At 38.6% G+C, this 14,120-nt stretch overlaps 2 protein-coding genes across 4 annotated transcripts; one reads left to right on the top strand and one right to left on the bottom strand.

Annotated features, from left to right (window-relative positions):
• The first annotated feature begins 2,913 nt into the window (after positions 1-2,913).
• On the top strand, positions 2,914-10,577 carry trpc6a (transient receptor potential cation channel, subfamily C, member 6a). 3 transcript variants are annotated; one of them, XM_012822005.3, is made up of 12 exons: positions 2,918-3,648; positions 4,780-5,545; positions 5,786-5,965; positions 6,083-6,247; positions 6,513-6,729; positions 6,859-7,086; positions 7,176-7,440; positions 7,845-8,040; positions 8,399-8,602; positions 8,733-8,795; positions 9,028-9,103; positions 9,686-10,577. In XM_012822005.3, exons 1-12 carry the CDS (start codon positions 3,509-3,511, stop codon positions 9,802-9,804), a joined length of 2,619 nt encoding a protein of 872 aa, XP_012677459.2. In that variant the 5' UTR covers positions 2,918-3,508; the 3' UTR covers positions 9,805-10,577. The 3 variants fall into 3 exon arrangements, 2 of the variants coding, with proteins under 2 accessions (XP_012677459.2, XP_031427340.1); XM_031571480.1 differs by having other exon boundaries at positions 3,559-3,648; positions 4,817-5,545; XR_004164105.2 differs by lacking the exons at positions 8,733-8,795; positions 9,028-9,103; positions 9,686-10,577 and having other exon boundaries at positions 2,914-3,648; positions 7,845-8,332; positions 8,463-8,551.
• Positions 10,578-11,196: 619 nt separating this feature from the next.
• On the bottom strand, positions 11,197-14,028 carry angptl5 (angiopoietin-like 5). Its single transcript, XM_031571481.2, has 8 exons — positions 13,883-14,028; positions 13,307-13,475; positions 13,022-13,125; positions 12,840-12,933; positions 12,589-12,692; positions 12,052-12,172; positions 11,770-11,955; positions 11,197-11,661 (listed from the first exon to the last, which is right to left on the bottom strand). The coding sequence occupies exons 1-8, from the start codon at positions 13,937-13,939 to the stop codon at positions 11,342-11,344; spliced, it is 1,155 nt and encodes a 384-aa protein (XP_031427341.1). The 5' UTR covers positions 13,940-14,028; the 3' UTR covers positions 11,197-11,341.
• Positions 14,029-14,120: the final 92 nt, after the last annotated feature.

Here is a 14,120-nt window from a genome sequence, read left to right as displayed (position 1 = left end):
TTAGGTGTCCTTGCAGGTTTCCTGAAATTTGTATTTGTATATGGTATGGTGCAATACCATCAAAAGGGTGGTCTGGAACTGACTAAACTCAACTTTCTGCCTGGCAGGTCTGCCACAGAGAGGCAACAGCAGAGGCAGCCCTTTCCACCAGGGGCCCAGCCAAGAGTGCCAGACCACAGTGCACCGTTCCTAAATATGGGGTGTGTTAAAGATCCATCGTTACAATCCATTACACTTTCCGACAAATGTAGCTGTATTTAGCTCACCAAAACTGTCAGTTTATGTGCTATAGCCATCTATCACAAACAACAGGAAACGTTAGCCTTCAGACATCATCATCATTGAAGTGCCACCATTAGTCACTTGCATGCACATTGACTGATAACACCAGGGTATTGCTATACAGATGTATGTGCTTTGAAAACATACATACTACGGAGCCCCTTCTTCAGATCACTGTGAAGGGGTAGGCCGTGACGAAGCAACAAGAAAGGTCCGCCACACATGAACTAAAGCTAGTTTAATAACCCCCCAGTATTGTAATGTTTGATTTGGATGTGTTCCGTTCGTATTGTAATTCATCAAATTATTAAGGATGGACCTGTTTAAAAGGGTTCATTTGAATCTGTCCTGCTGAAGGTGCTTGCTTGTTTAGCCAAAGTTGAGTGCAGGAGGCGACAGCCGTTCTAAACAATGGGCTGCAGTTTTGCCAATATCTGGCACCTCACCAACGCTTCCAGAGAGTCTAAACATGACCAGCTTTCTGCAGCACTTAATCCAGTCTATTAAATTAAGCTTGTTTAATTTCATAAAGGTACAGCCACTGATGCAAATTTACTTAATATTTTTATAATATTTCAGAATTACATGATTTAGGTGGCTATATGTAATATACTGTATGTTCTATGGAATAACACTGGTCTGTGTGATTGGACAAGAACAAAGGCAATGTATTTGCTTGGCTGATTCCAAATGGCTCAGCCCAGCCAGTATCTCAGTAATAGAGAAATGTAATGAGGACATTGTTATTTTTAATCTGAATGCTTATCCTGTTTGCTGAGGCCTACTCTCTTGCTGAGGCAAACCACCTGTTTTTGTACTGATAGTCATGCATATCGTTCTTCTTTCAAGGACATGTTCTGAGATCACTGCTGTAACTTCTGTAGCGATGGGATGGGAAAATAACACCCCTTGTCTGCTCATGAAACATGTTTTTTAATACTCACATAAAGGCTGGCTGTGCCCAGCTTTTCTTTGGAGTTTGTTCATGATATTTGGTTGTGACACTCTCCCTCTTTTGCAAAAGATAAAGCGCTGAAATTCTGATTGCTGGTCTCTCTCTCATTAATATTAACGTCTTAATATAATTGATCTAACACTCAGACATCTTCTGTCTCTATTAAATTGAACGTTCTAATATGCACATCTATTTTTGCGTTGGCAATGTGAAACGGTTTGCTTATTTTGAAAAGTATCACGTAAGTTATATTATTATATCTTATTATTATATATTATATCATTGTAAATCTGACACTGCAATGAGACAAACTGCTTTGTCAGGCCTCTATTATGAGAGGTTTTTATACTATAAAGCAATTGGCAAGTAGAAATTAGCTTGACCCTCTGTTGGCCACCCATAAATTCTTCCTCTGATCCTATCTCTCAACAAAACATGAATTTGTTTACTCTTTTCCTTATGCAACACCGTAATACAGAATGAAACAGAATTATCTACTTGAATACTATCTAAAACAGTATTGACCACACTCAATATAATTGGCTGGCCTGGATGCCCATTTCTGCTGCTGTTTCCTGATTGGTTGAATATGAGAGATGATCTACTTTTCCCAGAGCATCTATTTTAGTGATGGCTATCAAAAATGTAAAGACAACTACCATAAGTGTTCTAAAAATGCTTGCATTAATTCCTGGAGTACAATGTCCAGTACTGAACGCAATGTCCCTCAGCATTGTTTCGGCACCAATGGGTCCCTGTTTACAGCTGAACCTTTTTGAGTAAAGAGGTTAAACCTTTTTAGTTCTGCTGAAGTGGGTGGGCACTTTGTTGTGATTAGATTCACTGGCACGATAGTGATGCTTGAGAATGAAATGGTTGAAAGAAACCCTTCCGAGTGTGGGGGCTCACTGGCGTTGCTACGTTCACTGCCCTTGTGTAAATAACTAGAGAATAATGTGTATATATTAGGCCCATCTCCTAGGTTTCTATTTTGAGCAAAGAATGCATTTTTCTACGCTAGAGACTAAACAAAATGTTCCAACGCTGGTGAAGCATTACATGATCAGGGTGCTTTCATGACATCCTTGAGAGACTTTCACATGAGCCGAATGTACTTTCAGGACATGGTTCGGGAGATAACATACATGTGATACTATGTTAATGTCCAGTAGTAAAACCTCTGGAGAAAAATGTATGTCATGTTGTTTTCTGAGGTTTAGTGAGGTAATTCTAGGAAAGTGTCTGGGGTGAGTGACCAGCAGAAAGATGTAATGCAATTCAAGAGTTGGAGCGGTGTATAGAGTAAGAAATTGAGGAACTAGAAATTGAAGCCAACAAAGCTCTTTGGTAAGGGAGTCTTGGAAGAGGAGCTAAAAATAAAATATGAACAGCTGTAGTGGTCATCAGTGTGAAGGCATACAAGCGAATATGATAAAAGAACCAAGACAGTGGCTTCCCATGACCTTCTCTTTGTTTTGACCTTTTGACCTGTTAGCCATGTCATATCCCCATGGAACTGGCCTTGATACGGACACACACATAAACACGTAACCAACATGGTGCATCATTGCTTACATTTGTTAGTGGTCAGAGCAGAATCCCTCTGAGACAGTTTCCCACACTTGACTGCACTCAGAGGAATTTTGTTCTCAGCCCACAGGAAATACAGCTTTGCTGGCATTGCAGGCAAACTGATGGGAATTTAAGAGGAATATTTCATCTGTGGGCTTTACTTTCTAACAGTTAATGTGTTCATCACCCTCTAAACACTTTAAAACAACTCAATAATGTTTTGAAATTTTTGTCTGTCATCTTTATAAACTTCTATAACTTATGCTTACTGTTATGGGTCCTGAGAAAACCTAACCTGGGCAGAGTGTTTTGAATTATACGCACTGATCATCCAGTACATATCATAATAGTCTTAGTTGTAAATATCTTTAGTTTTTTTTAGAATCGAGCATCTCATGCAATGACATGTATTGAACGATCTCTAGACACTTACAGGGTGTTGAAAACAGCTCAAAGATTTGCACGAGTGAACGCAGATTGTTAGATGCCTCATTTATTGCAGTGGGCAGGAAGAACAGAGACAAAATTCCACAGAGCCCTGTTCTTTCTCAGGACTGTCGTAGATAGAAGATTAGACAAGAGGGGCGACTGCTGCGGGCACGACTGTGTACATCAGTTATAGCCGGCTGTTTATAGCAGGTTTGGGGATGTCAGTTTCTGTACGCACTTAGTAGCTTATAACTTTCCAGCTTCGACGAAATGAATCAGCTAAGTCCATCACATGGAAATCTGTCTCAATCTCGAATAAATGAAAAACGGATAAGGAGTCGAGATAATTTACTGATAAATGCTGATTTTAGTGAGGAAAATTACTGCGGTTACCACGGACTTCAACAAACGTAAGTGGACCTCCTCACATAGCTATCTCTTTACACATTGACTGTGAAAATGTGATAGTCCACCTGGTCTGTTTATTGTAACTAACGAGCTTTTGTACTTATATTCGTTAGAGACGTTGTGTTCGTGTGTAATTAATGTAGCCTACACGTAAACAACAATACCAAGTAAACCGTTTAAGCCAGTGGGTTTGTGTGACATTTGATGGCAGCTGAATAGAGACGAAACCTCTGTCCTAAGGATTTAAGCCAACTTCATCTGAGTAACAGGTTGTTTTCTATGGTGTAGCAAGTGTAACAGACCTTATTCATACAGAACGCATTCTGTTCTACGACAGGCATTAATTCATTACCATATAATCCCTACATAATGCATTTTGTCCACGAAAAGCACAAACGTATTAGCATTGTGTCCACGAAGTACTGAAGAGAGCACAGAAAAACAAAACGGATGATTCATGTCCTGCACTGAATTGAGTGGTGCTTTTCATTTTGTGGACAAAAAACTAACTTTTATAGAACACATTTTTATAGAGAAAAAAACACTTCTGTCCACCTATTAGATATCCTAGGCCATCTGATGTTCATTTTGTCCACAAAACAGTTCTGCTATATTATGGCATGAAGGGTCCGATACATTTGTGAGTCCTCAGGTCACAGAATGCATTTTGTCCACCATAGCAAAGGCTGATTAAACTTCCCTAGGCCTCAGTGTCAGGTTGAATAGTCTAGGAAAGTTTAAGCTGCCTTTGCTTACGTGGACAGAAGACATTATGTAACCTGTTGATTCACAGAACCCATAGTTTTCATCGAAATAGCCTGTTCTGCATCAAAGGTGCGGATGCTTGATTAACAAATAACAGGAATGTTTTAAAAACAAACATTTAGTTTACTAGGAATGTTCATTCTACTTTTCCTAATTCTATGTATTGGTGTTATAGATGATGTTGATTTTTTGATCATGAGAATGATGCTGATGATGATATCATTGGGATAGTACCTGTCCCACTGATTTGTCGTGGGGTACATTAGTGCCCTTGGCCTTAATAAACATTTCTTGATGTTTGAATATCGAAATATGTATTTCATAAAATAATGCTGATATAATAAACATTGACATAACATGATTTTCAGGCAGAGTAACAGTGACAGTCATGTTCTGGCTTGGCAGAATCTGGCAAAGAGTAGGAGGCAGGCAGTGCGAGGGGCAGCCTACATGTTTAATCCAGAACCTTACAGCCTCACTGCGGTGGAAGAGCGTTTCCTCGATGCAGCTGAATATGGAAACATCCCAGTGGTACGCAGGATGCTGGAGGAGATACCTGATCTCAATGTGAACTGTGTGGACTACATGGGCCAGAATGCACTGCAGCTAGCTGTGTCGAATGAGCACCTGGAGGTAACAGAGCACTTGTTGAAGAAACACAATCTTGCTCGAATTGGAGATGCCCTATTGCTCGCCATAAGCAAAGGCTACATCAGGATTGTGGAATCCATTTTGAGTCATCCGGCCTTTTCTGATGGTCACAGACTGACAGTTAGCCCCGGTCAGGTCGCAATGCTGGATGACTTCTTTGCCTATGATGAGGATGGTACACGCTTCTCCCATGATGTCACTCCAATTATCCTTGCTGCCCACTGCCATGAATATGAGATAGTGCACACACTCCTTAGGAAGGGTGCCCTCATTGAGCCACCTCACGACTACTTCTGTGACTGTGACACCTGCAATTACCATCAGAAGTATGACTCCTTTAGTCATTGCCGCTCACGCATCAACGCCTATAAAGGCCTTGCCAGTCCAGCTTACCTCTCTCTGTCCAATGAGGACCCTGTGCTGGCAGCTCTGGAGCTCAGCAATGAGCTTGCCACCATGGCCAACATTGAGAAAGAATTCAAGGTAAAATGCATAAAACACAGCTTTAAATGTTATCATATAATTTAAAACAACAACAGCAGTGACCTTAACACATATGCCCACTATTCTTTTAAAAGTTACTCATTAATGGTTTACTTTGTTCACACTCCCTTTATGTCATTCCATATCATGTGTTCTTATATCACAGCTGTTTGTTTGTTTTGGATAAGCCTTGACATCCCACTATCAGTTATCATAATATGGATCACTATTTCCCCTCAGAATGATTACAAGAGACTATCTATTCAGTGCAAAGACTTTGTTGTGGGGCTTCTCGACTTGTGCCGAAGCACAGAGGAAGTGGAGGCCATTTTGAATGGCGAAGTTGATGAAAGTCTTGAGGTACCTGGGCGACCTAGTCTCATCAGACTAAAACTGGCATTAAAATACGAACTGAAAAAGGTAAATAACCTAGTTAGAACATGGCACTGAAGAGTTTGGCAAAAAAAAAATAGATGTTTTAAGGGAATTTCATCATTTTTAATAAAAAATGTTTTACCTTTTCTGTCGTTCAAACAGTTTGTCGCCCATCCAAACTGTCAACAGCAGCTACTATCCATCTGGTATGAACATGTCTCTGGACTGAGACAGCAGACAACAGCAGTTATGGTATTGGTTGTTCTAGCTGTTGCAATTGGTCTGCCAATCCTGGCCATGGTGTATTGGATCGTACCATGCAGTAAGGTCTTAGCATTTTGTTTTTATTCCTTTACATACAATTTTAAACCATTTAGTTGATTTTTAAGTGTTCTGATGAGGATCAAGAGAAATCTCTCAAAGAAACATGTGAATCCCATACAAGGAACAAATTAAGTTAAAAGTAACTTGACTGTTCACTATTTACATTTTTGTACTGTATGTGTGAAAACTGGCTACTGTCTATGATGGCAGCAGACATTTTGATACATATCTATAATAAGAACTTTTTTTTACTATGTTCTTTCACCAGTTGGGGAGGATTATGCGTGGTCCTTTCATAAAATTTGTGGCTCATGCAGCTTCCTTTACAACGTTCCTCGGCCTTCTTGTGCTAAATGCTGCAGACCGTTTTGATGGAACGAAACTCTTGCCAGACATGACGGCCCATGATTGCCCCACCCAGTTGTTTCGGATGAAAACAACCCCTTTCACTTGGATGGAAATGCTTATTATTTCCTGGGTCATAGGTCAGTCTCAGTGTCCTGTTGAGATGTATCTCATAATAACATTTTCACATATTACCACTTTGAAAGAAACTCCATGGTTTGCCAACAGTTTGTCACTACTCACTCAAATTTGAATAATTTTGTTTTAAGGAATGATTTGGGCAGAATGCAAGGAGATTTGGTCCCAGGGGCCAAGAGAATATCTATCTGAGCCATGGAACATGTTGGATTTTGGAATGTTGGCCATTTTTGTGACATCATTTATTGCACGATTCATGGCATTTTGGCATGCGTACTCAGCACAGAGTTACGTTGACACCCATTACACTGATTTGACGAATGTAACTCTACCGACAGAGATTGAGTATTTCCAGCTAGGTAAGTGTGTAAATAGATCAAAGAAAGTTCCTTAAACTGTCTTTGTTCTCCATTGAATTCCGACTAATGTATTGGTTTTGTCATGACAGCTCGCGTTGACTGGTTACCCTCCGACCCTCAGATAGTGTCAGAGGGTCTGTATGCCATTGCAGTGGTTCTGAGTTTCTCAAGGATTGCTTACATCCTGCCAGCCAATGAGAGCTTCGGGCCACTGCAGATATCCTTGGGAAGAACAGTGAAAGATATCTTTAAGTTCATGGTGATATTCATCCTGGTATTTTTAGCATTCATGTTTGGCATGTTTAATCTCTACTCATATTACCTTGGAGCCAAACAAAATGAAGCCTTCACAACGTGAGTACAATAACTTTCTTTGAGAGTTAATTGTAATGAAATTGTACTTATACATTGATATATTAAAGTAAAGCCTTATGATATTTTTTGTAAGATTTTTTTAACATACTCCTAATTCAACAGTTAATTTAGTCTGTCTTTAAATTCATCATATTTAACAAAAATGAGGCTCTAGCACTATTCTGTGCCACAGTGAAGATATGGCCCTTAGTTTTCTGTATGGTTGGTCGAGATTGATAATATAAGCATTTTTTTTAAATAGGAATAAACACTGCTTCAAAGTGAACAATAGAACATGCAGTATTTCAGTGTTGTTTATTGTTTATTACAACAGTGAAGAAGGTAATTGAAAAAAGAGACATTTTACTTTTGTTCACTTTGTCTGTTATCTTACTGTTTTGCAGTGTGGAGGAAAGCTTCAAAACATTATTTTGGGCAATATTTGGACTATCAGAAGTCAAGTCAGTGATAGTCAACAATGGGCATAAATTTATTGAGAACATTGGCTATGTCCTCTATGGAGTATACAACGTTACTATGGTTATAGTTTTACTCAACATGCTCATTGCAATGATGAACAATTCATTTCAAGAAATTGAGGTAAAATTCCTATATATATCACCTCAGTCAGTAATTGTATTTAACAGTAAATGTAGAAAAGAGAAACATCACATGTATCCCATGTTCAGTACAGGCTTATAGAAGTAAGGTAGACATTTAGGAAAGTGCATGAACTCACACTAGTTTGAAATATGTATTTGGAAAGACCCATGAGCAACTCCAATATTTTAATTAACTGTCATGATTGTGCCTTGATTTGTGTGTCTTGACTAGATGTGCTGAGGGGTTTCAGCTAGCCATGCACCTCTCATCTCCTCCTGCCTGTATGAAGGTAGTATAGTATTACTGTTTTAAGAGCACATACTAATGCCTTTACTCATCGCCCTGCTGGGAACAGGGTGATGCAGATGTCGAATGGAAGTTTGCTCGAGCCAAACTTTGGTTCTCCTATTTTGAGGAAGGCAGAACACTTCCAGTTCCTTTCAACCTGGTGCCAAGCCCGAAGTCTGTGCTGAAACTATTCATGGGGATCAAAGCACTTTTGCTGGGCTTGATTCATAGACAATGGACCATGGAGAAGGGTGAATCAGAGCTGAATGAGGTTGGTATTTAGATCAACTGTCCAATCAGTGTGCCAGCTGTCTCTGATGGGTTCAAACATTTTATGTATTTGCATGAGTTTGTTTCTCGTCTGTTTAGCCATTTGTATAAGAAATGTGCTCTTCCTGCAGCTAAGTGAAAGGAGAAAAGACTCACCAACAGATCCAAGCCCAGATTGTCCAAGTCGATATCAGGTATTTTCAGAACAATTTAGCTATTACATATTACTTACTTGATTACCATGAGTAATTTGATAACAGTACTCATTACATTGACAGTAATTAAGTAGTGTTACTCAATGCATTAACCCTAACCCTAGATTATATTACAATACTGACCTCTCTAGAATAAAGGTACTTAGTTACTTCTTTGCAGCTAAAACAATTATTGCCATCTCGACTATAAACTGTTATCCTCTTATTACAGAAGATTATGAAACGCCTTATCAAGCGTTATATCATCAAATCACAAAGCGATAAAGAGAGTGATGAAGTCAATGAAGGTAAAGAATCTATGGCCTACTCAAGGATTTCATTATCTTAGGTGGTCTACAGCTGAATGAAATGTTAAGATTGCATGAGTGAAGCCAGTAGCACCCTTATCTCAAATACATTTCCAAGGGGTTCACACCACAAAGGTATTACATAGACCTGACAGAGCCATGACCCCCACACCTTGCTTCATAGTGCTCAGTTTGAACAGCCAATCAGCTGACCTGCAAATGCCACATGACTGATGACCACAGTAACCAAAACACTACACTGACTAGCCACGCTTGATGCATGATTGAAACCAGCCAATGGGCACCAAACTTCTTGGCACTAAAATAGCTGGTGCTAACTAGCTGAAACTGACCTTCTTAAACATGACCCCTGGTTACACATGACCTCTGCTGAAGTGCATGAGTTTTGTTATCATTTCCGATGGTTGGCTTTACAATGATGAGTTAAATTCATGCGGCCAACCTTTTAAAAAATCCATAAGGGTGCAAGAGAGGAATATTTTGAAAAGAGTTTGAACACTTTAGATAAGACTTCTTCACCACAATGGACTGTCAAACTAAGATTTTATTGGTCTGTTACAGGGGAACTTAAGGAAATTAAACAGGACATTTCCAGCTTGCGTTTCGAGTTGCTGGAGGAGAAATCTCACAATTTGGAGGACCTTGCAAACCTTATTAGGCGTCTCGAAGAGAAGTTGTGATGTCAACCTAGAAACTGCTAATTTGATCTATGACCAACTGCCAACTTCTGGAAATGGCGTGGTGTGGCTTGAGGACAAGCACCTGATACTTTTCCATTTCAAGTAAAAATGTTACCATGGACTTGTTGCTGTTATAGAGATGGTTACCTGCGGTGCAGTGCCTTGGGCACATGCTCTAGTGAGTTTTGTACGTCTGAAGTTTCGGGTCCCTCTCCCCCTCTCATTTAAGGGTGGGTAACAAATGTGCACACGTGTACAACAAAAAACCTAAAGTAGTATGTTGTGTGCAGGCTAGCTGTTAAGTATGTGAGACTCCACAGGTTGTTTCATGAGAAATATTTGCAGTGTGGAAAGATTACACCGTTTTTACAGTCTTGGTCACAAGAAAACTGGATTTTACAGTTGTTTTATAGTTTACACTGTCCATTATAAATATTAACAATGTGACCAAAGCACAGACAGACTGCAAATTTGACCATATTTATACAAAGCATATTCAGTGAAACGTTTAGATGCTAGCTGTTTACAGATGTCCTTCATTCATGTATACAATACATATTTTTTTGGTATGTAAATGAATGTAAGAAATATTTCAACTGATTACTTGCAATATATTTGTATGATATTATTTGTTTTCTTTATTAGGAATATATTTTGCAAGATTTTTATGTATATCATGTAACCCTCTATCCTTAGGTGGCTTTGTCTGGTTGTCTGCGGATTACTGAGCACATAAATCCACGTCTAAATAAAGAATGGATTTGTTTTCCACAGTTTATGGTTATATTCAAAGTGGCAATGGCACTTTATCTAGAAGATCGGAGTGTTGGCCTCAGTACAAAGTAAGACTGAGATGCAAGAGGCTCTTATTCTTTGAAATATAAAACCTTAAATTAATTTGCTGAAACAATTGAGAGTCCAAGCAGCAAAGCTGCTGTAGTCCAATTCTATTTCCACTGATTATTTTTATTCCTTGATATTATTGCACTGGTCATTTTTATTCCTTGTTTTTCTTTTGTAAAAGTGTGTGGGGAGCATAATGTGTAAGGCGCAGGCACCAAAATCAATCCAAATTAATGAAAGAAAACACAATCTGGTGTCTTCAAACTCAAATATATGGTAGTAGAATTGTTCTTCTAAACATCTAAAGGATGTAAAAAAAATGCTGTCGAATTAAGCAATATGACACTCGTTCATGGGGTTGGTAAAGCATATCCTCACGGTTGTGATGGCAGAGTGAGGATATGCTTTACCAGCCCCACTTTCATTTGTGTCATATTGCTTAATTCTACAGCATTTTTTTACATTCTTTTTGAGGTTTAGAATGATTCCCCCCTTCTATGAAAATGACTCCTCTGGTCTCAGTTTTTATGCATAACACAAACCATTATGTTTTTGAAACATGTTTTTATTGTTGACACTAGCTCCATGTTCATATCTGCTTATATCAAACACCACAATGAAGAATGGCTGAAATATTTCATTCAGCTTCTTTCAAATTAACAGTGCAATATCTAAAAATACTCCTTTAATGTGATTAATTATTTTGAGGAGTGTCCATTCTCCTTATCTTCATGGTGACAGACTTTATCTGAACAGGAAGGCCATTCTTAGTCCAGGTTTCCCAGTGCATGTGTGGGAGAGTAGATTGGTCCTGATCTAAAGGGGAACCGTTTAGGTTAGCACGTCCACACTGGTTAAACCACCAGCCTGTGCCATTCTGATGGGTACTACAACTCTCCACAGCCTTTCCATCAAATGTACAGAATGGATTACAGCCATCATTGTCAATGTCAGACGTGCTAAATGGTGCTGTTTCCTGATTTTCTTCTTGCTCATACCCACGGAATGCATCCCCTGCCAGATTGCAAATGTGTTTGAAGGAAATAATGAGTATTTAATTGAATAACAATCTTAAAATGATTAAAATGTAGTTTGAACATAAGTGAATACTAATCACATTACCTGCACTGCCAGCATATCTCCCAAGATGAATTCTAAAGAAGTTGGTCTCATCTTCAATCCAGAATTTGTCATATGAAGCATATGAGGTGGTGTCATCTTGGGAAGTTAGGGCAATATGGAGCTGGAAATGGGTGTGTTTCTGGTTGACGATGTTGAATATCTTCCTTAGACCAAGCCAGTGTTCTCCTACCCAAAAGAAAAGCAAAGAAGTCAATGTCGTTATTTGAGTATTATAGTTATTCTGCTAGTGTACTTCGCTCCAAAAGAATGTGGAGTACTGACCTGGAAGATGACCAAATCCATTCATGTAGTCTGACCACGTGCGTTTAAAATCAGTAAGCCCATCTGTCCTCCTTTGCACAACAGTCCATCCACCATCCATGTAATCCATCTCACAGAATACCTTAAAAAAACTAGTTTTTATGTTTCAGGGAGGAGCAATTCAATACTCATAACTGTTATCTACAAATATGACACATTGGGTCAGACTTTTAAATTGTGTTGAGTTGTTACAGGTAATTATTGTTAGCTTTCTCAATGGAAAAACCCCCAACTCAAAACATTTACAGCAAAATGAGACACATTGATTGTGGGTCACATCAATTATAAAAGGTTTCTTAGAGGAAGAAAAAGCGATTCACTTGTACAACCTGTACTGATGAACACTTGTGTTTTTGACTAAATGTAGTCTATATATTCAAACAAAAACAAATGTTCCCATTTCATTTTTTAATTCTTGTAGTGTGATCTGATATTATTCAAGATGAAATTATTTGCAGCTTGGTAGCTTTATATTTGTAGCTGTCTACAAGAATTTACCTCAAAAGAGTACTCTGTATTTTCTGGATGGATGATATAGATCCCACTAGGTATTTTGGAGACTGTTGCATAAAGTGTTTCTTTTATGTCACTACAATCCCGTCCTGGAAAGATTGGCAAAGAAAGAAAAGAACTCCAGTGCATTTCTGATATCACAGTCTTTTTTTGGCTGGTAAATCAAGATGATAGTTTTTTTTACGTGTAAAATGCAAACAGATTGACAGAACATCTACAAAAACCCTGCATATTACCGTGCGATTGTACTGGCTTCGTTGATAATGTTTCAGTGTTGCTCCGCTGAACCTCTGAGCCAAGTGTGCTGACTTTGGACACGAGTTCCAACAGCTTGAAATGCAAGAGAACATCATTTGAGGAACTGATTGCCATATAGGAAAAGTCTCAACAACTTGTGTTACCACTGAATAGGTTGTACCTGGTTAGAAAGTAGTTCCAACGATTTTTGCTGTTCATCTATCAAGTCTCTGATCATCTTTCTAGTGCTCCTTGTGGATGAAACAATTGAATGCTGAAGGTCACCTGAAACGTTCATAAAACACATTACACCTTAAGTCACATTTTTGAAGCACAGGAATGTCACATATGATGACTACAGAAGAGTGGTATTTCTGTATACTATGAGGAACACAGTATTTTATGTTTACAGTATTAATGTAAGTGATGCCTTCTTCTGATATCATTCATGCCGTAACATACATACTACACAGAGAGTGCCTTTCCTCCTTCATGAGCTTAGCTGCCAGTTCACAAGGTATTGTGCACTTTTCCCTATACTTGACCACAGAGGGATTCTTGTCACGTTTGAGAGTGACATCATGGAAGTCTTCAGTTATTTCCACAGACTGATTTGTTGTTGTATTCTCTGTGCTCTGTTTAAGATCACAATAAAACAAAACGCTGCTGTATGAGATACAAAATCACATAATATTTGTATTTCATGGTCAGGCAGTGTATAAATTACATTCATTTTATTGTTATCTGGTATGTAGCAATCACACCATTTTAAAAGGGAAATCAATCAAAAGAACGACATTTTTTTAAGAGAATAATCTCAAGCAATCAAAACGAACAGAAATGGTAAATAATACCAAATTAGCCTACTGAGAAATTCTGTAAATTATACTATCAAAACATACAACTAAGGCAAACAAATGACAAACCATATTGTTCTGATTTTGTATTATCCAATTAATACACCAAAAAGGGATGTGGTTCAATAATACAGAATTACCAAAGAAACACAGGCAAATTCTAAGGAATAAGAGGGGAAACTTACAGTAGATGGAAGTAGAACAGGTAACAATAGCAGTGACACCAAAATGAGCCAAGTCATGGTAAATGGTCAAGGAGTCCTACACTGCTTGAGGCTGTTTCCCTCTAATTGGTGAGAGTAGAGAAAGGGCAAGGGATGTATCTTTAGCCAGCCCACTTTCCTTAGCCTACATCAGTCAAAAGAATTCCACGTCTATAATATCAATACTTAAGTGCTCTTGTTTGACTGCTTGACAACATCC

Source organism: Clupea harengus, chromosome 8 (assembly GCF_900700415.2).
Source record: "Clupea harengus chromosome 8, Ch_v2.0.2, whole genome shotgun sequence".
Lineage (NCBI taxonomy): Eukaryota > Metazoa > Chordata > Actinopteri > Clupeiformes > Clupeidae > Clupea > Clupea harengus.
The sequence above is the reverse complement of the archived record's forward strand: the minus strand, read 5'-3'. Positions and strand labels throughout refer to the sequence as shown.